The following is a 27,190-nucleotide window of genomic DNA, read 5'->3' as shown; positions in this document are numbered from 1 at the left end:
CAGTCTGAGACCAAACTAGGGTTGTGCAAATTTCAGTGCAACAGTTTTTGTGTTCCAAGCAACACTTCACCCCCCGAAGCCTCATCACAGTGGGACAGTTTAGTTGCACAACTTGGGAAGTTCATACAGATGAGTGGTAAGCTGTAGCCCTTATTTCATTGATTACTTTCTACCACCTCAGCCAAGGAAAGGCAGGTCAACCTCAGGGGAGAACCCAGGCTCTCCCTGACCTCAGACTGCCTGGGTAGAAGAGAACCGAACTCCTAAGGAAGTGACGTGGATAATACACGACGTGTGAGGAAGAGGATCTCTGCTTTAGTGCCCGTTCCTCAAGACTCACAAAAAGCTGTTGCTGAAAGAACATCAACACAGTACAAATTTTTCACGGATTCACCGTCATCTTCACTAGCTGACCCACTAGGAGAGGGGTGGCCCCCCAGGTGAAGGCCACGGTGACAGACAAAATTTTACAAGAAGTATGGAGACCCCTGCCATGCCAGACATTACCCTTTTGGTTGCCAGAAGTCTGGGGGAGCTGGGGAGGGGACCTGGGAGGAAGGCCAGAGCAGCCAGGGGGCACTCAAGCGGCTCATGTAGCAGCTGTTGGATTGGCCAAAAAGTTCATCTGGCTTTTCCATAACATCGCATGGAAAAATCCAAATGAACTTTTTGGCCAACCCAATGTTTATCAGCTACCATGGAAGAATTTTGTGTTATTAACTAGTAAGAGATAAAACACCAACCTTGTGTTTGGGACCTTAGAATAGGGGTTGGCAGACTCTTCTGTACAGAGTAAGATAGGAAATATTTTGGCTTCTATAAGGTCATATGGTTTCTGTCATAACTACTCAACCCTACCACCGTAGTGCAAAAAGCAGCCGGAGATAACAAATACATGAGTAAGTGCCTGGGCATGTTCCAGTATAACTGCAGAAACAGGCGGCAACCCAGATAGAGCCCATGGCATGTGGTTGGCGACCCCTGCCTTACACCACGGCACAGCTCACCATCCTATGTAGCAATCAAATCACCGACCTCAACCTCACGAGCACAGTCTTACCAAATGATTTAACCAAGTCACTGATGATTCGTACCTGTGTTCTTGATCTTTACAGACCCCAAGGGACTAAGTCAAAGCCAGCTATCCAACCACCCCAACGCAAATGAAGATACTCACCCAGAAAAATCTGTAGTGAGAATTCCGTAGTGGAAGATGTAGATTCGACTGATGTGGCAGATCGTAAGGTAGCCCATTGCTACAAAAAAGGAGTATCTGGAACCAAAACACTGAGGGTCAGATCATTGTGCATGCACTCACTCGACTTTCTCTTCTTTCCCTCACCCCCCACATGCGATTAGTCACAAAGTCCTCTCTGGTCCACCTCCCTCCCAGCACATCCCTACTCCTCACTTTTACACCCACGGCTCTCAGCCCTTCATCTTTTCTCATCTGGACCACTGCAGTCGTTCTCAACTTGGGCAGCATGATGGAATCACCTGGGGAGTAACTGGCCCCACCCCAAGATATTCTGATTTCATTGATAAGGGGTGCACCTGGCAGGTGTCACTTCAACGTGCAGTCAGCGCTGGGAACCGCGGACCTGTAAGGTCCTGCACGCAAAGATCCTCCTCTTCACAAACCATCCTGTTTACACAGTGATCTTCCTAAAATATAAATCATCCTATTGCCAACCGCTCCCTTCCTGAAACACTCTGTTCCCTTGGCTTCCATTCTCCTTGTTTCCTTCCCAGCTCTCTGGTCAGTTCTTCCAAGGCTCTTGCTCAGCCTATCTTCCTCCCTCTACTCCTTAGGGGTCAGCAGTCCCAGTGCTCCGCTCAGGACCCTCCCTGCTGATGCCTGAGGCTCCAATTTCCATCTTCTCATGTTCACTTCCCGGCCTCTTTCAGAGAATCATCCAATATTATAAACCAGCAATGTACACACACACACACATGCATGCCATTAAGAACATTCATCAACTTGTACATATAAAGATATGTGATAATCTGATTAACCACTGTCTCCCTTACAAGCCTGAAAGCCCCATGAAAGTAAGGATGGTCATGTGTGTTTCATTCACCACCAGCGGCTACTATTGCCAGTGTTGAATGAACACACAACAAATCAATGTTTCTTGACTTAAAAGTCACAGGGTTCAATCCCTGGTTCGGGAAGATCCCACCTGGCCTGGGGCAACTAAGCCCAAAACTACTGAAGCCCACGTGCGCTAGAGCCCGTGCTCCACAACAAGAGAAGCTGCGGCAAGAATTAGTCCATTCACCGCAACTAGAGAGTAACCCCCACTGTCTGCAATGAGAGAAAGGCTGGGCACAGCAACAAAGACCCAGCACAGCCATAGATAAATAAATAAAGCCGTTTAAAAAAAAAGTCTTGCTCATCCACCCCACGCCTACTCCCTACTGTCTAATCACATCAAAACTCCTGAATATAGCATTCAAGGTGCTTCACATGCTAAGCTCTACCTTAACAGTTCCTTTTTGGATCATCTCCAGCCATGTTCCATGTCTATCATGTGCTAAACCACACCAGACTGCTACCTTCCCACAATTAAATCCTGATTTTCGGCCAGATATATTTCTCCTTCCTCTGCTTGCAACTCTTTGCTCCTTCCTATGGTCTGTCTGGACACAAATTATCTAATATGGCTGAGTTCTAATGTCAGCTAGTATAGTCTTGGTCCATCCACCCCACCCCAACTCCCAACACAATTCACTGCTCAACTGCCTGTGTTTCTCCAGTGCTCTATGCTAACATATCATCATAATATTAAAATTACATGTACATATTTCTCCAACTCGTTATAACCTTGAGCACCCAAACTCTTGGCCACCAAGAGGTTCACTTAACTGTTAGCTGAAATGAACTAAACTCAGAACATTAAACACCTTGGAAGAAAAGCTATGACCAACATAGAAAGCATATTAAAAAACAGAGACATTACTTTGCCAACAAAGGTCCATCCAGTCAAAGCTATGGTTTTTCCAGTACTCATGTATGGATGTGAGAGTTGGACCATAAAGAAAGCTGAGCACTGAAGAATTGATGCTTTTGGAGTGTGGTGATGGACAAGACTCTTGAGAGTCCCTTGGACTGCAAGGAGATCCAACCAGTCAATCCTAAAGGAAATCAGTCCTGAATATTCATTGGAAGGACTGAGGCTGAAGCAGGAAACTCCAATACTTTGGCCACCTGATGTGAAGAACTGACTCACTGAAAAAGACCCTGATGCTGGGAAAGATTGAAGGCAGGAGGAGAAGGGGACAACAGAGGATGAGATGGTTGGATGGCATCATCAACTCGCTGGACATGAGTCTGAGCAAGCTCCAGGAGTTGGTGATGGACAGGGAAGCCCAGGGTGCTGCAGTCCATGGGGTCATGAAGAGTAAGACACAACTGAACAGAACTGAACTGAATGGTTCAGGAGCCCATCAGAAACAGACATAAATTCATAAGGATGATTTTCAAGCAAATGTAATAAAACTGGGAAGATGTATATTCTGATACTGAATGATGTTGAAATTCACAAATTCACATTAAAATAACTCATGAAAACTAGATCAACCTCAGGAATAGTAAAGAAGGGACAATAAACATTCCTTTGGTAGCAAGGGAAAGCAGGATGCTGAGCCAGGTACAGTAAAGCATTCCACGACTTTAGCTCTCTTCATTACTTGCAAGCACAGAAATGATTTTTCCCTCCCCTGGGTTCAACTATAACCCTTTCCAGACCAAGAAGATGGTGCACAAAGCAAATGTTTAAGAAAAAAACTCCCTTATGAGCTGAAGCACTAGAATGGAGTTAGACCTTTTCCCTCCAGTACCTGTTCCTCTTCCCAAGCCAGTTCACAAGGGTCAAGGCAGCAGCACAAAGAAGATTCGAGAGACTTTTCCAGAATCCTTTCGAATCAAAAGGAGCTACATCCATGCCTTCCCTGGACCCCTCACCCAGAGAGAAAAGCAAGTTCAATTATTATACTACTACCCACCTACCAAGGGTGGGGCCAAGTACTGAGTCCCCAAACAATAGGGCAATACATTCATTCCCCCTGAAAAACCTGAATCCAGGAGCAGCAGACAGACATGTGTTCTGGCACAGACCGACATGAGTCCAAATCCGAGAACTGGCCAAACGCATCCGCAGGTGTGAGAGGTCAGGCTAGTAGTTATTTTAGGAAGGAAGGGTGTGGCAGAGATTGGAACATGAGTGACAGTAACACGATCCTCACTGAACACAATCCTCACTGACCTCTGTGGCAGTTGCAGGGGTGTATTCACTTTGTGAAAGCTCCCTGAACTGCAGAGCCATCTGTACACCTGGGGATTTCCAGGTGGCACCAGTGGTAAAGAATCTGCCTGCCCATGCAGGAGACACAAGAGATGCTGGTTCGATCCCTGGGTTAGAAAGATACCCTGGAGGAAGAAATGGCAACCAACTCCAGTATTCTTGCCCGGGAAATTTCATGGACAGAGGAGTCTGGAGGGCTACAGAGGAGCCGGACACAACTGAATGACTGAGAACGTACACCCATTCACCTCTCTGAACTTTCATCATTTTCCAACTCAGGAAAAAAAAAAAAAAACCTATATCCTATAGAGTTGTCCTAGAAAGAATATATTTGCTGTAATGATAGGAAATAGTAAATGTAATTGTATATTGGTATACTCAATAAAGAGTTTATGTATCAAAATAATGAAACATATTTAAGAGAGCTTGGCCTCAAAAGTTGGTAACTGCATCGCCAAGTTCCCACACGAGGCCTTCCATCCCAGGAGGTACTGTATTCTGTTCCAGTAGGTTCATGTAAGGTAAGTGAACACCCGTGATTTTTGCCCAACAGAGTGGCCTAGGAAGGAAACAGAACTGGTACTCCATGAACTCTCTAGATAAATCCTGCATAACAGGCAGCTCTGCAGTGGGTTAGGTCCACACGGCAGCAAGCACCCGTCTTCCCCTCCTATTCCCAGCAATGCATAGAACACAACTCATAACTCAGGGAAAGTCAGAGGAAAACAATTCATGAAGAACCCAGAAATCTTGAAGCGAACTTAAGCTCAAACCATCCCCTGATGGCTCAGTGGTAAAGAATCCACCTGCCAATGCAGGAGAATGTGGGTTCAATCCCTGGATGGGGAAAATCCCCTGGAGTAGGAAATGGCAACCCACTCCAGTGTTCTTGCCTAGGAAATCCCATGGACAGAGGAGCCTGGCGGGCTACAGTCCATGAGGTTGAAAAGAATCAGACAAGACTCAGCAACTAAACAACAAACACCACCACAAGCCCCCCATCACATAGGCAGGAAGCCCGACACACAAAGCCGCCGCCTGGTTTTTCCAAACTCATGCCGCTGGAAACAGCCAGGTTTCCTGACTCCTGCCTGGTGTTTTTCCCAGCAGCAATAGGAAACAACTTCCCTCCACTGGGAAATGTAAACCACTCCTGACTTCGGCAGTTCTGGCAACCACACAAGCACAGAAAGAAGAGAAGAACTTGTTCTGGCATTTTTTCTTTCCAGTCTTAAGACACGGCCCTCTGCTACCACAACGTCATCATGAAGAAAGAGTCGGAGCCTGCCTGTGAAGGGCTCTCCCTACCAAGGCTGGAGGATTCCACTCCTGGCTGGAGACGAACACAGCAAGCCTGGAAATACAGCTGGACCCTCTGAAAACTGGATCCCACCTCACCAGCATCACACAGATGCAGGGAGAGCTGACAAATTATAGTTTGTAAGGTATCTGGAAACCTGCTTTAGAGATGCGACATTTTTATTCATCATTTAATTGCTTCCAGTGTCAAGTGGCGGAGAAGGCAATGGCACCCCACTCCAGTACTCTTGCCTGGAAAATCCCATGGGTGGAGGAGCCTGGTAGGCTACAGTCCATGGGGTCGCTAAGAGTCGGATACGACTGGGCGACTTCACTTTAACTTTTCCCGTTCATGCACTGGAGAAGGAAATGGCAACCCACTCCAGTATTCTTGCCTGGAGAATCCCAGGGACGGTGGAGCCTGGTGGGCTGCCGTCTATGGGGTCGCACAGAGTCAGACATGACTGAAGCAACTTAGCAGCAGCAGTGTCAAGTGGAGGAAAAGCCACGCATTTTTACCTCCCACTGAAAAAAACCATATTGTCATAACATGAAGTATTTCCCAAATCCATTCTTAACAAATTATAGAAATACAGATTTCCTATGTCCCTTCTGAAGGAATGACTCTATCCGCTTTAAGGAAGACACTTAGCAGAGAGATGATTAGAATTCAAATTTCTTGAGCTCATCTGAATACAAAGTTCAATGACTATCCAAGTTAAAAGCAGGCAAAAATATTTTCCCTTGCAAACCAGAAATTTATTGGAAGTAATTACAAGATGATAGACTAAAAAATTAAATTCCAATGCTTTTAAGAAGGAAAACTACTGTGCTAATAGTCTTATTAATCAAAGAGTTTTCTGAGGTTGAAATAAGGCATTTGCTTTTCCAGAGAAGTCATCAAAAAGGAAGCCATCGAAGGGTGAATGTCTTTTCAAGTATATTCAGTCATTCATTCCATAAATATTTACTGAGCCTTTACTTGTGCCAGGTATTGTTCTAGGCTCTGAGGCTACAACAGTGGAGAGAAAAGTCTTTGTTTTCACAGAGCTCACATTCCAGTGTTACCGAGAGGCTGAATTAATTCTGAGGTTTCAAAAGACCACAGGAATCAGAGACAGTGCAAGACAGCCACTCCAGGTATTTTCCTGGATTGTCCAAGCATGTAGCCTTCAAGGTAGAATTAAATTACTTCTGCACTTTGAAGTCAAAATATCCTAGTAAGAATATTTCTTCCTTTTTTAACACTTCTTTGGGCATATTTAAAGTATCCAAAGTTTTGACACATGTCATACTCAGAAAATCAGAGCCAAGTTCAATATAACAGACATATCCATCACCCCCTCCCCAGGCTGCTTCACACCTCTCGTGGTCCCTTTCACATCTCCCTGAGCCATCTTGCCACCAGTTACCCAATCTGATTTCTGTCACTACAGATTAGTTTGCTTTTTAGAGAACAGAATTCGTGGGATCTCCTTCATCCAGCACACTGATGTTGAGATTCATCCATGGCATTGTGTGTAGCAATCATTCATTCTTTTTCATGGCTGAGTAGTATTCCATAATGTGACTACTTTCCAGGTTGATGCCATGACAAATGAGGCTGCCTAATTCTGATAAACTCTCTCTGCCCCGAGTCCCAGTTTGCATCACACTTTTTTTTCAAACAGCTTTCTCCAAAGACTCCCAGCATTTAAGGTTTTCCATCCCTCCCTTCAGATATCCCAGAGAACTTAGGATATACCACATGTGGCTAATGGAGAAGGCATCCCTTCATCCTGGAAACAGATTTCAAAGATCATGAAAAACCTCACCTTGCATTGTTCATCCCCAGGGTCTTACCTGTGAATATTGGATATGCTCGCAGTGACCATGATTCCATAGCACATTAACACCAGCACAAAAAGATGCAGAGAATACCTGTAGGACGTCGTGGGGAGAAAAGGAGGACACCCAACGTTTTTCATATCATCATACCTCTTGGCTGTCTCCACCTCCACTCCCACCAAAAAGCAAGTGATCAGTTAACTCATGTTTATTTAAGAGAAAATAAATCAAGTATTTTCATTCTATGCAAGTAAGATACCTTGAAATGACACTAGGAAGTCATGGCATAGACCTCCAACTGCAAAGAAGAGAGTTCTTTCTAACTTTAAAGTATCAAGACCAAAACTGAGCTGCCCCAGACACCAACACTTTGACCTGGGGGTGATTCAAAATACTCATCATCCTTTCTCAAATTTTCATTGGAGGAGGAGGAGCCATAAGCTACTACTCTGAACAAATTCCCTCAAGTTGAACTTCTAGAAATGTTCATTCCTAGAATTTCTTCCCCAAGAAGTATCCCTACCAGGAGATCTGCCCAGCTTACCTAGTAGAGAAAAGGCTTTCCCTGCTAAAGAAGGACATATTCCCAAAGACTGGCCCTAAAACTATTCTTCTACTCTAAGTGCAGGATTAATGCCAGTATCTCTAGCAGTGATGCAAGAAAAACACTAATAGCTATAACAGTTAGGAAAAGTTCCTTGCTGGGAAAATTTAACCTTAGAGCATTCCATTTACATGACCCTGGGTGAGATCAGCAGAAGTCTAATTTTAAGAAAAATTCACTGAATTAACTTCTATTAGAGTCAATTTATTGGTTTCAGTTTCTGGAGGTTCCTGCAATATCCGCATTATTTTACAATAAGAGTAAATGTCATATTCTTTTTTCCTTAGTGTCTGGGAAATTCCAAGAATATCTCCACAAAACACTCAAATGATAAACATTTAGAATGTAGGAGGTTCATACTCACCAGCCAAAACAAAAGATGACAAAATAGATGCCAAAAATGGTGGCAAATGCATGCCGGACATCAGGACTGGTTTTACCAGGACTCAAGTAGAGGCGGAACCAGAAAGCAGCAAACAAAGCGAAGAGTTGGCAGGCCACGAAATTCACCTATATGGGGAAAAAATGAGAATCAGAACCTTTTCTCTTTGGCCTGTGTGTGAATTCTCTTTCCCTCCTTCTTTCAGATACCACATCAAGATGCCTCTCAGACATGGATGTTTTGCTCAGTAGAGCATTTGTTTGGAGGAGGTTAAAAGATAACCACACCCTCATCTGGCTTAAGAAGTGACAAACCCAAAAGTTTCTTCTCCAGTCCTCTGAGATGAGGCAAAGCTGCTTCCCCCACCCCACCCCCCGCCCCCCGCCCCAAACTGGAGACTTTTTACTGGAAAGAGCCTTAGTTGACTGTGAGGTCACTTTGCTGAGCGTCTTCCCTACTCCCAGCCCTTAGCACTATCCTAAGATAAAGAACCTATTCTTTTTGAGATGCAGATAAATCAAATCCTTGAGGCTTCCCTCACTGTGAAGTGAAGTGAAAGTCCAACTCTTTGCAACCCCATGCACGACACAGTCCATGGAACTCTCTAGGCCAGAATACTGGAATGGGTAGCCTTTCTCTTTTCCAGGGGATCTTCCCAACCCAGGGATCGAACCCACGTCTCCCGCATTGCAGGAGGATTCTTTACCAGCTGAGCTACAAGGGAAGCCCAAGAATACTGGAGTGGGTGGCCTATCCCTTCTCCAGCGGATCTTCCTGACCCAGGAATCGAACCGCAGTCTCCTGCATTGCAGGCAGATTCTTTACCAACTGAGCTATCAAGGGAAGCCCTTTCCCTCACTGGTACCTAAGAAATGCTTCTCCAGAACAATCATCAGCTGGTTTCGGGGGGTTTTTTTAAGATTTTTTTTTAATATGGACCATTTTTTTTTAAGTCTTTATTGAACTTGTTATAATACTGCTTCTGTTTTGGTTTTGGTTTTTTGGCCCTGAGCTATGCGGGATCTTAGCTCCCCGACCAGGGATCAAAACTGCACCTGCTGCAGGGAGTGAAGTCTTAACCAGAAGTTCCTCATCAGCTGTTTTCTGACTCTAATTCTTCTCATTTTAAATTAACACCAAATAAGAGCATTGCTCAAATCCAAGGGGGTACCCCAAAGACCCTCAGAAAAAGAGACAGCTCTGCATTAAACTTTCAATATCAAAACTATCTAGTTATGCAAAACAGGCACTATATTTCCTTAGAAAAATCTCAATGAGCTCTCTCTCAAAAATATTTCACCTAAAAGAAACTATAAAATATTTATAATTTCCTGACACCCTTAGGTATGCAGAGTACATCATGAGAAATGCTGGGCTGGATGAAGCACAAGCTGGAATCAAGATTGCCAGGAAAAATATCAATACCTCAGATATGCCGATGACACCACCCTTATGGCAGGAAGTGAAGAAGAACTAAAGAGCCTCTTGATGAAAGTGAAAGAGGAGAGTGAAGAAGTTGGCTTAAAACTCAACATTCAGAAAACTAAGATCATGGCATCTAGTCCCATCACTTCATGGCAAATAGATGGGGAAACAGTGGAAACAGTGAGAGACTATTTTGGGGGGCACCAAAATCACTGCAGATGGTGGCTGCAGCCATGAAATTAAAAGACGCTTACTCCTTGGAAGAAAAGTTATGACCAACCTAGACAGCATATTAAAAAGCAGAGACATTACTTCACCAACAAAGGTCCATCCAGTCAAGGCTATGGTTTTTCCAGTAGTCATGTATGGATGTGAGAGTTGGACCATAAAGAAAGCTGAGTGCCGAAGAATGGATGCTTTTGAACTGTGGTGCTGGAGAAGACTCTTGAGAATCCCTTGGACTGCAAGGAGATGAAACCAGTCTATCTTAAAGGAGATCAGTCCTGAATATTCATTGGAAGGACTGATGCTGAAACTCCAATACTTTGGCCACCTGATGCGAAGAACTGAGTCATTTGAAAAGACCCTGATGCTGGGAAAGATTGAAGGCAGAAGGAGAAGGGGATGACAGAGGATGAGATGGTTGGATGGCATCACCAACTCAATGGCCATGAGTTTGAGTAAACTCCGGGAGTTGGTGATAGACAGGGAGGCCTGGCGTGCTGCAGTCTATGGGGTTGCAAAGAGTCGGACACAACTGAGTGACTAAACTAAACTGATACCCTTAGGAAAGAGCAAGGGACTTAACACAAAATATATGGAAAGGTTTAACCATTAAATTAACCCTAGAAAAGTACTTTAGACTTTTCAGAGTATTCAGAATGAAAACTTCAGTATCAGTTTGCTTTTAGAAGGGATCAAGGATATAGTATCTGAGTAAATCCTCAACTTCAGCCTTGACAGTTTTTCACACTACAAAAAACCTGCGGCTGTTAGTGAAATTCATCAGGGTTATTAGGCTCCACGGTAGGGCTGGAGGTAGGTGACATCAGCTCCCCTCCAGCTTAACTGTTTTCGCAATAAAAGAAAACAAGAATACTCCTTATAATTCACAGGAAATACTTTCAGAGAATTTTATTTTGAAGAATTGACTGTGCTGAGTTTCCCCTCTATTTGGAGATTGCTCTCCACCAGTCTTTCCAAAAACGTGTTCCCACTACTGTCCCACCCTCCCTCTCTACCTTGAAAGACAGAGAGGAGGTGAAGTTTGATCCTCTCTCGTGTGACATGGTTGTATCTCTTTATAGACTAGATGTACAGCCAACACCTCACACATAGGGACTTCCCTGGCAGGCCAGTGGTTAAGATTTCACCTTCCAATGCAGGGGGTGTGGGTCTGATCCCTGGTCAGAGAGCTAAGATCCCACATGCCTCAGGGCCAAAAAACCAAAACATAAAACAGAAGCAATATTATAACAAATTCAATAAAGACTTTAAAAAAATGGTCCACATTAAAAAAAAAATCTTTAAAGAAAAAAACCTCACGCACACACAAATAGAAAAATAACTGTCTCAGCGAGGTTCTGAACTAGCAACTAGAAAGTCAAAGTTACGATCATCTGTGGTGATCAATCACACGTTCCTTCATTCTCCCAGCCCAGGGACCAGCCCACAGTGGAACATAGTGACTCAGAAGTGCAAGTAAGGAGAAATCTCCATTCTTTCTGGCTGGCCAGTAATTATTGAGCATCCCTGGCCATGAGGAGTGATTCAGAAAGGCTACCCACTCCAGTATGCTGGCCCAGAGAATTCCACGGACTGTATAGTCCATGGGGTTGCAAAGAGTTGAACACGACTGAGTGACTCACTCACACTCAGGGGCTAGCAGGGTCTTGAAGAGACATCTGCCCACCAGGTTTAGAGCAGCATTATTCACAACAGTCAAAAGGCAGAAACAACCCAAATGTCTATCAACAGATGAATGGATAAGCAAAATGTGGTCTAAATACATACAATGGAATATTGTTCAACCTTAAAATGGGGGAAATTCTAACACATGCTACAACACAGATGAACCTTGAAGATATTATCCTAAGTGAAATAATCCAGCCACAGAAGGACAAATATCTGAATCCACTTATATGAGGTACCGGGCTTCCCTCATAGCTCAGGGGAAAAGAATCCGCCTGCAATGCAGGAGACCCGGGTTTGATTCCTGGGTTGGGAAGATCCGCTGGAGAAGGGATAGGCTACCCACTCCAGTATTCTCGGGATTCCCTTGTGGCTCAGCTGGTAAAGAATCCGCTGGCAATGTGGAAGACCTGAGTTCCATCCCTGGGTTGGGAAGATCCCCTGGAGAAGGGAAAGGCTACACTCCAGTATTAGTGAAGTTGCTCAGTCGTATGCGACTCTGCAATCCCATGGATGGTAGCTTAGCAGACTCCTCCATCCATGAAATTTTCCAGCCAAGAGACTGGAGTGGGTTGCCGTTTCCTTCTCCAGGGGATCTTCCCAACCCAGGAGAATTCTATGGACTATATACAGTACATGGGGTTGCAAAGAGTTGGACATGACTGAGTGACTTTCACTTCACTTCCTATGAGGTACCCAGAAAAACAAAATTTATCAAGACTGAAAATAGACTGGTGCTTGCCAGGGACTGAGGGGTGGAGAGAATAGGATTACTACTGACTGGGTATGGAGTTTCAGTTTTACAAGATGAAGTGACTTCTGGAGATGAATGGTTTGGTAATAGTTGCATGACACAATGAGTGTACTTAATGCCACTGAATTGTACTACATGCTTTAAAATGGGAAAATTTGTATTCTGCATACTTTACTACAGTTTTAAAAATATACACAGGCTGGAGCACAGTATCCATTTCTTTGTGTTTCCTAGTTTATATCAATACTGGTAGCTGGTAAGAACTATGACCATCTCTGCAGCCAAGAGTGGCTAGCTGACAACAATTCATACACGAACATTATTAGATCTTTGCTCCTTTCCTCTCTGAAGGGTTAACGACACTGGACGTTATATTTTATATATAGTGTTACATTTTAGAAATAAATCCACAAACGGGTTTGATTTAATCTACAGGATCTACTTCCAAATAATCTTAAAGGGAGAGACAGTGGAGTGAGTATAAGTCAGTGGCCCTCAGCTCGGGAGGTTGTGCTCCCCAGGGGACACTTCCTGTTGTTATAACCAGAAGGCAGGGAGGGGTATAGTGCTACTGGCATCTAGCAGGTAGAGACCAGGGATCCTGCTAAATATCCTACAAGGCACAGGACAGCCTCCCATCCAAAGACTTTTCCAGTCTAAAATGTCAATAGTGCCAAGGTGAAGAACCCCTGGTATAGATGAAACAAGGCTGGCCATGAGTTTAAAACTGTTGAGGCTGTGTGTTGGGCACATGAAAAGTTTGCTCGACTGATATCTCCACGTTCACCTTTACGTTTAACCTTTTTCATAATACATAGATTTTTAAAATGACACAGCTCCAGGACTTCCCTGGTGGTCCAGTGGCTAAGATGCTGTGCTCCCAATACAGGGGGCCTGGGTTCAATCCCTGGTCAGGGAGCTAGCACCCCACATCCTGCAATGAAGACTCCGTGTGTTGCAACTAAGATCTGTCACAGCCAAATAAATAAATATTTTAAAAAATAATAACACAACTCTGGAAAACAAGTCACTGACCTGAGATAATACAGATTTTAAACCCAAGTGATTCCAAGTAGTTGAAATGAAGGTTTCTTTATCCTCATCAGAGAAACAGCTAAGTTAGTGAGGAAATACATATTAATACAGGAACAAACCAAAGCAGTAAAGGGATGATGCCTTCCTAAATAGGAAAAGAACCACCTTTTATGAAATGATCAAACTCCTGAAAGAAGAAAGCCAAAATTGTCACAAATACAAGAGAAAAGGATTTTCCTTCAATAATAATCAAATTAAGTACTTGTCTCCTCCCAGTCCCTGACCAGAAATAGAACAAGGGCTTCCCTGATGGCTCAGTGGTAAAGAATCCACCTGCCAACGGAGACACGAGTTTGATCCTTGGGTTGGGAAGATCTCCTGGAGTAGGAAATGGCAAGCCACTCCAGTATTCTTGCCTGGAGAATTCCATGGACAGAGGAGCCTGGTGGGCTCGTGGGCTACAGTCCATGGGGTCACAAGAGTCAAACCCGACTTAGAGACTCAACAACAGTCTACTGGGCTGCAAGACCAGCTTCACCACTTACAGGTTGAAGAGTTACAAAGCTCATTTCGTCTTGGCTCCTAGTCCATGTGGTGGAGGTAATAACAGTAGTACTAGGGACCTCTCAATTGGTCCAGTGGTTAAAACTCCAAGCTCCCAATGCAGGGTTCAATCCCTGGTCAGGTAACTAAGATCCCTCATGCCACGTGGTATGGGAAAAAAAAAAATGTAGTAGTAGTCCTTCTCAAGTTGTTTTATGGACGAAAGAAGTTAATGTAGAAGATCACTCAAAACAGTCCTGGCACTGACAAGTACTTGCTATTAATATTATTCTATATTCACTAAATTAACACAGGAGGAGAAGGAGGCAACAGAGAATGAGATGGTTGGATGGCATTACTGACTCAATAAACATGAGTTTGAGCAAGCTCCAGGAGATAGTGCAGGACAGGGAAGGCTGGTGTCCTGAAGTCCATGGCATCACAAAGAGTTGGATACAACTTAGCGACCGAACAACAACACACAAACTGTTCGTACAATAAACTTAATACGCAGTCACCAGTTAAGTCATTGCACTTAACTGCTGTGTTGTTCAGAATTGGCTTCCCCAGTCTCCTTACTGTTGCCCTTGGACTGATTCCCTTTCCCACCCATCATTCAAGCAGCTGCCCAAGTCCTCCACATTCCTTTCTTCCCCAGGGAGAGGCCATGCAGCCTAGGATGAGAGAGGCGATCCCTGGGTTTTCCAGTTCCTGAGTAGAGTTTTCTAAACCTAAAGCAGAGATAAATCTGAAAGTCAAAGCAGTCTCCAGAAACATAGGAAAGTTTTTATTTTTCCTTTTTAATTCTGAAAGCTTATCTTCACAGCTCAAGAGCAAAACTGAAGAATTTAAAGCATGGAGTTTTACCATAATCCCAGAGGGGAGAAAAGCTCTTAATGATTTAAGAGCTATTTTTCAGCATAAAAGTTGATAAGTGTTTGGCCAGCAGACTGAAGGAGAGATTCCATGGGGTAGAAATAGCACTTGGGGCTTCCACAGTGGCTCAGCAGTAAAGAATCTGCCTGTAATGCAGGAACTACGGATTCAATCCCTGGGTCAAGATGATCCCATGGAGAAGGGCATGGCAACCCACTCCAGTATTCTTGCCTGAAGAATCCCATGGGCAGAGGAGCAAGGTGAGCTACAGTCCACAGGGTCACGAAGACTTGGACATGACTGAAGTGACTTAGCACAGAACCACACAGGACCAGCATTTAGACACCAGGACAAAAGGGTAAAAGGAAAGATGCTCAGACCATTAAGTGGATGGGATTCCTAGAAAAGTCTAGAGGAAGGATGCAGGTATCACAGTAGAAGAGATGGTTGCCTGGCTTCTCAGAATGTAGCCGGGGGAGATGGCCAACTGTACAGAGAAGCACTCTAGAGGAACACAGAGATGGAGTAGAGGCCAGCAAAGTCCCAATGGCACAGGTACCCGATGGCCACCAAGAGCACAAAAGTCTGCAACTCATTCCCAGGTGTAGAGGGAGACAAACCTTCATAGCCTTAATCAGGAAGTGAGCTGCCTAAAACTGGCAATTCAGCTTGAAAACTAAATTTAGTAGGGAAAAATGTTTAAAGTTCTATTGTTTTTGCCTTATCTGTCTGTGACTGTAAATCTTATTTTTTTTTAATATTTTGCTTTATATTGGAATATAGATGATTAACAATGTTTTGATAATTTCAGGTAAACAGCAAAGAGACTCAACTATACATCATAAACATGTATCCATTCTCCCCCAAACTCCCCTCCTATCCAGTCTGTGTGACTGTAAATTTTAAAACCACAATTACTTATTAGAAATGTGCACCAAATTTTTACTATACATACACAAAACATACACCTCAATGTTATTTCTAATGGCAAGAAGCAGCAAACTAAAAGTTCAACAATTAGTAAAGACACTGGTTAACATGTGGGAAAAATGATGCACCTGGCACTATAATCCTTTCAAAAGGAATATAGTAGATAGTATTTACCACGAGTAACAGTTTTGACCAATTCCTGGAAATTTATTCATTGGAATGATAAAAAGCTTAATGCTGAACAAAAGTCAAGATATTATTTACAAGACAAAATGAAGCAAAATTTACCTACATGTAGGATAACAGAGGAATAGTAATTAATGGTAAACCTGTTCAGTATAACAGTATTAAAAATGGGCCTGACAAAGCACCTATAATAAAATGAAAAACATTTGCTATAACTAATAAAAAGCAGAAGATAAAACTGTATAGCTATGTACAACTATATTTTTAAAAATAGTAGCATGTGAAAAGGCAAAGACATGTAAAATTGAATATGGCTGTTTTATCAGGATGGCAGGAATCTTGGCAAATTCTTTGTAAATTTTTTTCCAATTTATAATTGCAATTTCCAAATGGAATTTCTCATACACACACACCACACACAATCAGGGCATTTAAGAAACCCCTAACAATTCTTATTTAATTCTACTTACTCTATCCTCAGGGCTGCATTTATTAGCACTTACTATATAAATCAAGTTTAGGGAGGAATTAGGCATAAACGGAAGTTAACTTGAAAAAAGCTTCATCTTAAAGAAAAACGTGCTTTTTACAGGCAGCAAAATGTCAGGAGTTAACCATGTAGATGAGCAAAGATGAAAATAAGTAGTTTTACTTTTAATAAACCCTTCCCTGGTGGTTTCAGACACGAAAGAATCTGCTTGAAATGTGGGAGACACAGGTTTGATCCCTGAGTCAGGAAGATCCCCTGGAGAAGGGGATGGCAACCCACTCCAATATTCTTGCCTGGGAAATCCCATGGACAGAGGAGCCTGGCGGGCTACAGTCAGTGGAGTAGCAAAGAGTCAGACACGACTAAGCAACTAACACTTTCACACTTTCATATTTAAAAGGAAGGTGTGCCAAGTTTTTATTTTTCTACTGATGCCCTCCCTCTAGAGCAGGAAAGCAAGCTGCATTTCCATTCGTGATGTCCAACAACACACTCTTCACAATGAAAGGATTGCCCAGGCCCTTCTGCAGAAGGAAATGGTATACAGCACAGCTGTTCTGATCAAACACAACTCAGATTCAGCAAGAGCTCAATTTCCACCACTCTAGCAAGATTTCAAAGTCACAGCAAGGAAATAAAACATGTGCCCGGGGAGGTGGGAGGGAGTTTCAACAGGGAGGGGACATATGTACACCTATGGCTGATTCATGTATGGCAGAAACTAACACAATATTGTAAAGCAATTATCCTCCCATTAAAAAGGAAAAACAAAACCCAAAAAATACGTGCCTAAGGGTTTGACTTATTTCACAAAAGGCCCATCACTTAGTGCTTAGTCGCTCAGTTGTGTCCGACTCTTTGCAACCCCACGGACTGTAGCCTGCCAGGCTCCTCTGTCCATGGGGATTCTCCAGGCAAGAATACTGGAGTGGGTTGCATGCCTTCCTCCAGGGAATCTTCCCAACCCAGGGGTGGAACCGGGGTCTCCTGCATTGCAGGCGGATTCTTTACCAGCTGAGCCACAGGCAAGCCCAATCACAGTGAGCTGCAATCTTCCAATGGAAGTTTTAGATCTTTCTGCTCTCATGTGCTGTTTGAAAGGCATTTCTTGAGGATTTATGTTCCAAAAAACCCCCCAAACTTTGCCAGGAGCACAAAATACTGCCTTCCTCCTAATGAAGAGATGCAAGCTGGCTATTTTTAACAAACAGCAAATATTAACAATCCAAAATTATTTTCCTACCACAGTGATTTACCGGCGGCTCACCAATGAGACAAAGGCAGCTGTTCAGGCCTGGAATGTTTTTCTCAGCAGCACTGCCTTATATGCCTCAAGATGAAACCTCCCTAATTAAACAATTCCTTATTTAAAAGCAAGCCGTCCCTCTTTCACAAACAGTGCTCTTTTGAATTGCCTCCTACAAATGAATGTGGCTGGGGAAGAGAACAAAAAATGCAAATCCTTTCTGTACCACAAAACAAAAAGTGGCTGTACCATACTCTTTAGCTACTTTGCACTTTCAAAGACATCCTTGTCATACTTTAATTACAAGCTCCTTGGGAGGTCAGCAAGAAATGCCTTCAAATCTGTGATAAGCAGTTTTCCAAGCTTGTAGGTAAGCAAATAGTACTTAAGAGTGATAATCAATGTGCTATTTTATAACCAAACTCCTAACTGATTGTAACAATCAACACTATTTTTTTGAGTGCTTACTAAGTGTCAGGCACAGTAATAAACTTTATATAGATGAAGTCCTTTCAGCTTCACAACTTTATGAAGCAGCTTACTCCCACTTTACACAGGAGGAAAAGAAAAAACAAAGGCTGAATTGACAAAGCCAGTGAGCAACAGAGCCAGCGTATAAAACCTGGCCTGAGTCCCCTCTGAAGATATTGTATCACTTCCTTCACCTTCAAACAGTCTGCCCAGAAATACTATCACTCAGGGGAGAATTTAGTAGCTGCCTGTATTAGCTTACTAGGGCTGCCATGTCGAAGTATCACAGACTGGAGGGCTTCAACAACAGAACTTTGTTGCCTCACAATTCTAGAGGCCCCGAATTCAAGATGGCAGCAGGGCTGGTTTCTCCTGAGGCCTCTCTCCTTGGCTTGCAGACGGCCAACGTCCCCCTCCCAGAGGGTCTTCCCAAATTTCCCCTTTTTTATAAGGACATCGTCATTGGATTAGGACCCAAAAGAAAGACCTCATTTAACTCAGTGACCTCTTGAAAGATACTATCTCCAAATACAATCACGTTCTAAGATACTGGAGGTTGTTCACTCAGTCGTGTCTGAATCTTTGCGACCCCACAGACTGCAACACGCCAGATTTCCCTGTCCTTTACCACCTCCCGGAGTTTGCTCAAACTCACCTCCATTAAGTCGGTGATGCCATCCAACCATCTGGGAGTTAGGACTTCAGAACTGGGTTTTACAGGAACATAATTTGGCCTGTAACACTTCCCAATAAAAAACCCTCGACTCAAAGACAAGGAATGAAACAGACCTCATTTTCCTTGCGCCTGCAGGTGGGAAGTTGGCAACACCCAAACCAAACTGTGAGGGATGCCGTGAGGCTCAGCATAAGCTGGGGCCCCCTCCTCGCCTGGAGGTACCTCTCAGCCCACTGCAAACAGCTACTGAGAGGCTTCCCAGCAGTGCCCTGGCCTCCCTGCTCCTACTTAGGTCAAAAGCTCATTAGCCCACAAAGGGTTTACACTTGTCGAGAAAGTTCCTTATCCCTCAGCCTTTTGTTTCAAACACACACGTGTAAGTAACAGCAATCAGCACTGATTGAGCATGTATGTGTACTGAGCATCACAAATACTGGCTGTTTTTCTAAATGTATGTGCTCAGTCACTAAGTTGCATCTGACTCTTTTGCAACCCCATGGACCGTAGCCTGCCAGGCTCCTCTGTCCATGGAATTTCCCAGGCAAGAACACTGGAGCAGGTTACCATTTCCTCCTCCAGGGGATCGTCCTGATTCAGGGATCAAACCCTCATCTCCTACATCGGCAAGGAGATTCTCTACCCCTTCACATCTATCATCTCACTGAATCTTCCCAACAACCCTCAAGGACTACTGAGGAAACTAAGACGTAAAGTAAATGGCCCCAAAACACTCAGCTACAGGGCAGCTCCAGGAGTTAAAGCGAGATGCTTAGTCATTGCCTGTGGTTGTCTCCCAAGACCTCAGGCTTGTCCAGGGGGAGGCTTTAATTAAGCTGCTCAAAGTCATTTCCAACAACTCTTCAACTTGTGCAAACTTTCTCTCTGAGCTTTAAAAAAAAAGAATTTTTTTAATATGGACTATTTTTAAAGTTTTTTATTGGATTTGTTACAATATTGCTTCTGTTTTGTGTTTTGGTTTTTTGGCCCTAAGGCATGTGGGAATCTCAGCTCCCCAACCAGGGATTAAACCCACACCCTCTGCATCAGAAGGCAAAGTCTTAACCACTGGACCACCAGGGAAGTCCCACTCCCCGACTTTTTATACTCACTTAACAAGCCTCTTTCCACTAGTTCAGAGTAAGTCATCCAGTCCTTCTGGAATGAGATAACCCTCCCTGGTGGCTCAGCAATAAAGAATTCACCTGCAATGCAGGAGACGCAGGTTCAATCCCTGATCCAGAAAGATCCTCTGGAGAAGGAAATGGCAACCCACTCCAGTATTGTTGCCTGGGAAATCCCATCAACAGACGAGCCGGACGGGATACAGTCCATGGGGTCGCAAAAGAGTTGGACACAACTTAGCAACTAAACACCTTCTCAGAACAGAAGCCTATATACTTGTTTAGAGTTTAAATTGTACAGGAAGACTCATGGCTGACCTTATTCTGCAAATATCATACCATGTATTTATTATAATTTACATTGAAAACCCTTTAGAAACTGACTCCAGGGTATACAAAGGGGAAAATACTTAAGCCATCTCTTTAGCCATGGCAAAGAAAAACCTTAATATAGGTGGGTAGTATCTTTTAAGGATATCCCTCTAGCTTGCCTCCCACCCCATAAACCATATCCTTATAATCCCTGGCCAAGTAGACAGGGAAGGCTGGATAGAATTCAGGATTATTTGAGGAATCCTGGAAAACTTTGTCCATAAGCATGATGTCACCCACCTCCCTGGAGATACCATTTCCCCATTAGAATTAATTTCACTGTTAGTCAGTTAATAGTAGCTAGTATTTAGAGTAGTCTTCCCTGGTGGCTCAGACGGTAGAGAATCTGCCTGTAATGCAGGAGACCTGGATTCAATCGCAGGGTCGGGAAGATCCCCTGGAGAAGGGAAAGGCAACCCACTCTGGTATTCTGGCCTGGAGAATTCCACAGAGAAGCCTGTTGGGCTACAGTCCATGGGATCACAAAGAATTGGACACGACTGAGTGACTAATACTATCAGTATTTAGAGTGCTAACTACTGGGATGGCCAAAAGGTTCATCCGGGTTTTTCCATCACACCCTACAGAAAAATCCAGATGAACTTTTGACCAACCCCATATATTCCAGCACTGCTCTAAGTCCTTCTGCCTGTAAGTCACAGAGAAGTTACAAAATTTTCCTAAATATCACACACCTAGTAAGTGGCAATATGGGAATTTAAACGTGGGGATACAGTGTTCAGAGTCCATCTGCTCAGCCCCCCAGAATGATTCATTTAGTTCAATCTTCTCATGTAATTCCAACATCTCATTTTTCAGATAAGAAAAGCGGAGCCCAGAGATGGCCAATCACTCAGCCAGGTTCACAGTCACCAAGTAACAGACTGGCCTGACTCCAGTTCAGCGCACCCTCCCAAAATCCCCCACCAGCCTTGGGTGTAGGGGCTTCCCTGGTGGCTTGGTGGTAAAGAATCCGCTTGCAACACAAAAGATGCAGGAGACACAGGTTCGATCTCTGGGTCAGGAATATGCCCTGGAGGAGGGCATAGCAACCCACTCCAGTATTCCTGCCTGGAGAATCCCATGGACAGAGGAGCTTGGTGGGCTACAGTCCACAGGATCACAAAGAGTAGGACACGAATGAAGTGCCTGAGCACACACACGCACACTTGGGTGTGGGGTGGAAATAAAACAAGGTGCAGGGGATCCAATAGGCCCATCTAGAAATAAGTTCTCAGTGAAGACTCCTGAACTGCCAAAGGGAAGAGGGGACACCAGCTGCTGAAGGCAACACCACTGAACACACAATGCAATATCTGCAGACAACTTTATGATTTTTTTAATTGAGATACAATTGACATATAACATTATATTAGTTTAAGGTGTACAACGTGTGTCAGTAGCTCAGTCATATCTGACTCTTTGTGACCCCATGGGCTGCAGCCCACCAGGTCCCTCTGTCCATGGGCTTCTCCAGGCAAGAATGCTGAAGTAGGTTGCCATTTCCTTCTCTGGGGATCTTCCTGACCCAGGGATCGAACCTGCATCTCTTGCGTCTCCTGCATTGGCAGACAGACTCTTTATCAACTAAGCCACTAAGACTCCTGTACAGGTGTACAATGTAATGATTCAGTATTTGCATATATTGTAAAATGATCAACAGAGTAAGTCTAGTTAATATCCATCACCACACACAATTACAACTTTTTTTTCTTGTAATCAGAAATTTCAAGATCTATCTCATAGTTACTGCATAACACAGGGAACAATATTCAATATCCTATAATAAACTATAATGGGAAAGGTCCGTCTAGTCAAGACTATGGTTTTTTAAGTAGTCATGTAGGGATGTGAGAGTTGCACTATAAAGAAAGCTGAGCGCTGAAGAATTGATGCTTTAGAACTGTGGTGTTGGAGAAGACTCTTGAGAGTCCCTTGGACTGCAAGGAGATCCAACCAGTCCGTCCTAAAGGAGATCAGTCCTGAGTGTTCATTGGAAGGACTGATGTTGAAGCTGAAACTCCAATACTTTGGCCACCTGATGCAAAGAAATGACTCACTGGAAAAGACCCTGATGCTGGGAAAGATTGAAGGTGGGAGGAGAAGGGGACAACAGAGGATGAGAAGGTTGGATGGCATCACTGACTCAATGGACATGAGTTTGGGTAAACTCCGGGAGTTAGTGATGGACAGGGAGGCCTGGCGTGCTGCATTCCATGGGGTGGCAAAGAGTTGGACACGACTGAGCGACTGAACTGAACTGAATCTGAAAATATGTATATGTACATACATATATACGTGTGTACATATATAATGAAGTGAAGTATGAAGTGTTAGTCGCTCAGTCATGTCCGACTCCTCTCTGACCCCACTGACTGTAGCCTGCCAGGCTCCTCTGTCCATGGAATTCTCTAGGCAAGAATACTGGAGTGGGTTGTCATTCCCTTCTCCAGGGGATCTTCCCAACCCTGGGATCTAACCAGGGTCTCCTGCACTGCAGGCAGATTCTTTACCATCTGAGCTACCAGGGAAGGCCAAATGTATTTCATAGCAACTCTCAAATAGAAATTTTCTTATCAAATTAATAAATGTTCATTTGAACAACTGAATAAGACAGAGAAATGCAAGGAAAAAGCTGTTTTCCCATCGCCAACCTTCCACACGCCATTCATCTTAGCAACTACAATATGTGTTTAAATACTTTTTTCTATATTTACAAAAATATACCCATATACATGGTTTCTCCTTTTAATATAATCATGGTATAAAAATCACCTATAGCTCAATTTTTCACTTAAAATATAACAGACAACTTCCCAAGTCTGCTCACACTGAGCTAAGTTATACTGTTTAACACTGCATATTCCAAAACACTGTGTTGGAGGAGAGAGGAACACTTCCCACTTCGTAGATTTCCATAAGGAAGAATAATCTCCACTCCCTTCCCTAGGAGGGAAAATACAAAAGGAGAATTTCCACCTTCTCTCCATTGTGACTCCACACTTCCTCCTCTCCAGGGAGGGAGGAAATGACTAGCCCAACTGGTGAATCTGAGAGGAGACACTGGGCATGCTGGACTCACTTGGGGACTTTGGTCTTTGGTGGCCAGTCTGCACTTAGACAAGGACGTTCTCTGATCTGTGCTCCCTCCCCTCTGCCCTTCCCCCATCACTACCAGTAGTTGCGGGCATAAGTCCATCTCATTCAAGAGTAAAGAAATAAGAAACACAGTCAATCAGTTTTATTGCTAATAAAGACAATATTTTGATCTCCCTGTGTCCCTTGAGTCTTATTTCTTAATTGGTTCCATAACGAGCAGGAGAGGGCTTCTCAGGTGGCTCAGTGGTTAAAAAAAAAAAAAAAAAATCCGCCTGCAATGTAGCAGATGCAAGAGACTCAGGTTGGATCCCTGGGTTGGGAAGATCCTCTGGAGGAGGAAAGGCAACCCACTCCAGTATTCATGCCTGGAGAATCCCATGGGCAGAGGAGCATGGCGGGCTACATGCACACAGTCGCAAAAGAATCAGACACAAATGAACAACATGCATGCTAGCTAGAAGCAGAATTGTTGATTAGTTTCCCCAAACCCCAATATTAGGTATGCAGCATAATTTATAAGAGCATTTTCCAACTGCCAAGTGGTTTCCCGTTTAGGGTCATTATAACTAGCATGATAAAAAAAAAAATCCTTGTACATGCATCCTTATGTACTGGTGATTTTATGTCTACAAGATAAATTCCTAGGAGTTCAGTCAAATGAAATGTTTATTTAAAAATTTAAATACAAATTCAAAGCAATTTTTTACTCCCACCCTCCCACTAGTTATGTATGAGGAGTATGTGTCCTTATCCCTCAGACTTGGATGCTATGAATCTGTTCAATTTTTCCAATCAGGTAAAGAGCTAGTGGTATATTCACTTCAATTTGCATTTTCCTGACTACTGGTTGAGCATCTTTTCATTTATTATTGGCCTTTGGCCAATGAATTTATTAGCCACAAGACTCATTTTCATTACTGTAAAAAGAGCGTGATACAGATGAGTTAAAGCATTCAGATTTGATCAATAAGACAGTGTCCCTCAGAATCTGTGGGGATTGGTTCTAGGATCCCAACAGATAACCAAAATCCGTGGATGCTCATATAAGTTTCTTATAGAAAATAGCCAAGTACCACCAGCCCTCCTTATTCTGTTTCTGTCCATGGATTCAACAAACTGCAGATCTGTAGACAATGCAGCAGACTGTAATGAAAGCTAGTAGTGTAAAGAGTTAACACCACAGGCTCTGGAGCCAGACTGCTGAGACTTGAATCCCACCCTAACTCACCCCATAGCTGTACAACTTTGGCTAGTTATCTAACCTCTACCCCCAATTCTTCTGTAAAATGGGGATAATAATATAGCTACCCTCATGGAATTAATACTTAATATTAATACTGAGTCATAGAATTAATGACTTAATACTTGTAAAGTGATTAGCATGGTGCCTGTCCAGCATGAAATACTGAGTGTGTGCTAAATGGCACCTCTTTTATTTTCCATCAGGCTGTCTACCCAATACAGCAACAAGGAGAAAAGTGCAAATATATTCATTCAGTTCAGTTCAGTCGCTCAGTTGTGTCCGACTCTCTGCGACCCCATGAATTGCAGCACGCCAGGCCTTCCTGTCCATCACCAACTCCCAGAGTCTACCCAAACCCATGTCCATCGAGTCAGTGATGCCATCCAACCATCTCATCCTCTGTCGTCCCCTTCTCCTCCTTCCCCCAATCCTTCCCAGCATTAGGGTCTTTTCCAATGAGTCAACTCTTCGCATGAGGTGGCCAAAGTATTGGAGTTTCAGCTTCAACATCAGTCCTTCCAATGAACACCCAGGATTGATCTCCTTTAGGATGGACTAGTTGGATCTCCTTGCAGTCCAAGGGACTCTCAAGAGTCTTCTCCAACACCACAGTTCAAAAGCATCAATTCTGCAGTGCTCAGCTTTCTTCATCGTCCAACTCTCACATCCATACATGACCACTGGAAAAACCATAGCCTTGACTAGACGGACTTTTGTTGGCAAAGTAATGTCTCTGCTGAGGATAATATGCTATCTAGGTTGGCCATAACCTTCCTTCCAAGGAGTCAATTTCTCTGCACATCCTTCAGTAAAAAACATATAAATGATGACCACCCCCCACTCCATCTCTGAGCACTTTCCAGGTGGCGCTAGTGGTAAAGAACCTGCCTGCCAATGCAGGAGATGTAAGTGACAGGTTGGATCCCTGGGTTGGGAAGATCCCTGAAGGAGGGCATGGTAATCCACTCCCATATTCTCGCCTGGAGAATCCCATGGACAGAGGAGCCTGGCAGGCTACAGTCAATAGGATTGCAGAGTCAGACACGAATGAAGTGACTTAACACACTGATGGTCTACCAAATGCATAATAAGTTCCTATATAGTTGGCAAGTGTGTTAGTAGTTCAGTTGTGTCCGACCCTTTGTGACCCCATGGACTGCAAAACACCAGGCTCCACCATCCATGGGATTTTCCAGGCAAGAATACTGGAGTGGGTTGCCATTTCCTTCTCCAGGAGATCTTCTGGATCCAGTAATCGAACCCAGGTCTCCTGCACTGCAGGCATATTCTTTACCCACTGAGCTACCAGGGAAGCCCACAGGTATATTTGGCACCTGTCCTAAATGTAAAAATGAAATTAGCCCATCTTCACCCAAATGAGATTCAACTGAGTTGATGATGGTGCTTTAAAGAAGCCACATTCATTATCCTAACATTTTTTAAAATCTCATTATTTAAAATTCTTAGACATTACGCATTTGAAATAATACAATCAATCAAGAAATATGAACCCAATCAGCATGGAGCATGAATCAATTACACTATGATCCTATAGTGTCATTTTATTAAAAAAAAAAAAAAGTAGCTACACATACACACACACATACATGCACACACTGTATTTGGTTGCTTCATGTCACTAAGGAGGCAGTAAGTACAAATATCATCAGTGGTTTCCCAGCGGGTAAAGTGGAGAGGTTAAATAAGGTGTATTTAATGAGAGAGAGGAAAATAGACTCCCAAGTCACCTCTATCCCCAATAACCTATTGCTGCCTCCTGAACAAAAAGCCTGACTTGAACAATTTCTTTCGTGGTGGGCTATAAACCCTTCACCATGCCAAAGAAAGTACCCTCCACAGATAGATCCACTTTCCCATCAACCATAAAACTATTTACTATTTAAGACATTACTGTGAGTGAGATCTTTAGGGAAAATGAGAATGCAGAACTCGAAGCTATATTTTCTTATGCAATTTCCCTAGGGTGTGACCAATTATCTCATACAGCTATGAAATTCTCAAATGTCTCGAAACAGAATTAATTTTCACTTCAAGTTGAAAATAAAACACAGCACCATTTAGCTTTCATAAAATAGAGCTCTTGTGGGGACAGGTGGGATATAACACAAATGTCACAATTTCAAGAGTGGAGAGACCCAAGCCCTAGTGGCCACTACACAACCAAGGGAACATCATCAAAATGGGAATACCTGTGATTTTGCCTGGTCACTAAGTCCTAAGCTATTTACAATTCCTATTAGGTAATCACCTTCTCTAAAATATGTGTTTATAATCAAAGGGAAACTCCAATTTGGAGCAAGAGTCAAAGGAACTGTGCATCCCTTATTTTAAAAGAAAAGAAAAAGCCTTAGCCTATTCAACAGAAAACAAGA

The 27,190-nt window shown here is 43.4% G+C and overlaps 1 protein-coding gene across 7 annotated transcripts in view; it reads right to left on the bottom strand.

Annotated features, from left to right (window-relative positions):
- Positions 1-27,190, bottom strand: part of MBOAT1 (membrane bound glycerophospholipid O-acyltransferase 1) — a 106,846-nt gene that overhangs the window by 39,966 nt on the left and 39,690 nt on the right. For all 7 annotated transcript variants that reach the window (XM_081518072.1, XM_081518071.1, XM_081518067.1 and 4 more), the window contains 3 exons: positions 8,402-8,547; positions 7,449-7,526; positions 1,178-1,273 (listed from right to left, as the gene is read on the bottom strand). In XM_081518072.1, the coding sequence (XP_081374198.1) occupies positions 1,178-1,273; positions 7,449-7,495 (143 nt within the window). In that variant the 5' untranslated portion in view covers positions 7,496-7,526; positions 8,402-8,547. The remainder of the gene's footprint in view (positions 1-1,177; positions 1,274-7,448; positions 7,527-8,401; positions 8,548-27,190) is intronic.

The sequence above is a fragment of the Giraffa tippelskirchi genome, chromosome 8 (assembly GCF_054371585.1).
Source record: "Giraffa tippelskirchi isolate mGirTip1 chromosome 8, T2T-mGirTip1v1.2.pri, whole genome shotgun sequence".
NCBI lineage: Eukaryota > Metazoa > Chordata > Mammalia > Artiodactyla > Giraffidae > Giraffa > Giraffa tippelskirchi.
Note: the sequence above shows the minus strand (reverse complement) of the source record. Positions and strands in the feature narration are given on the sequence as shown.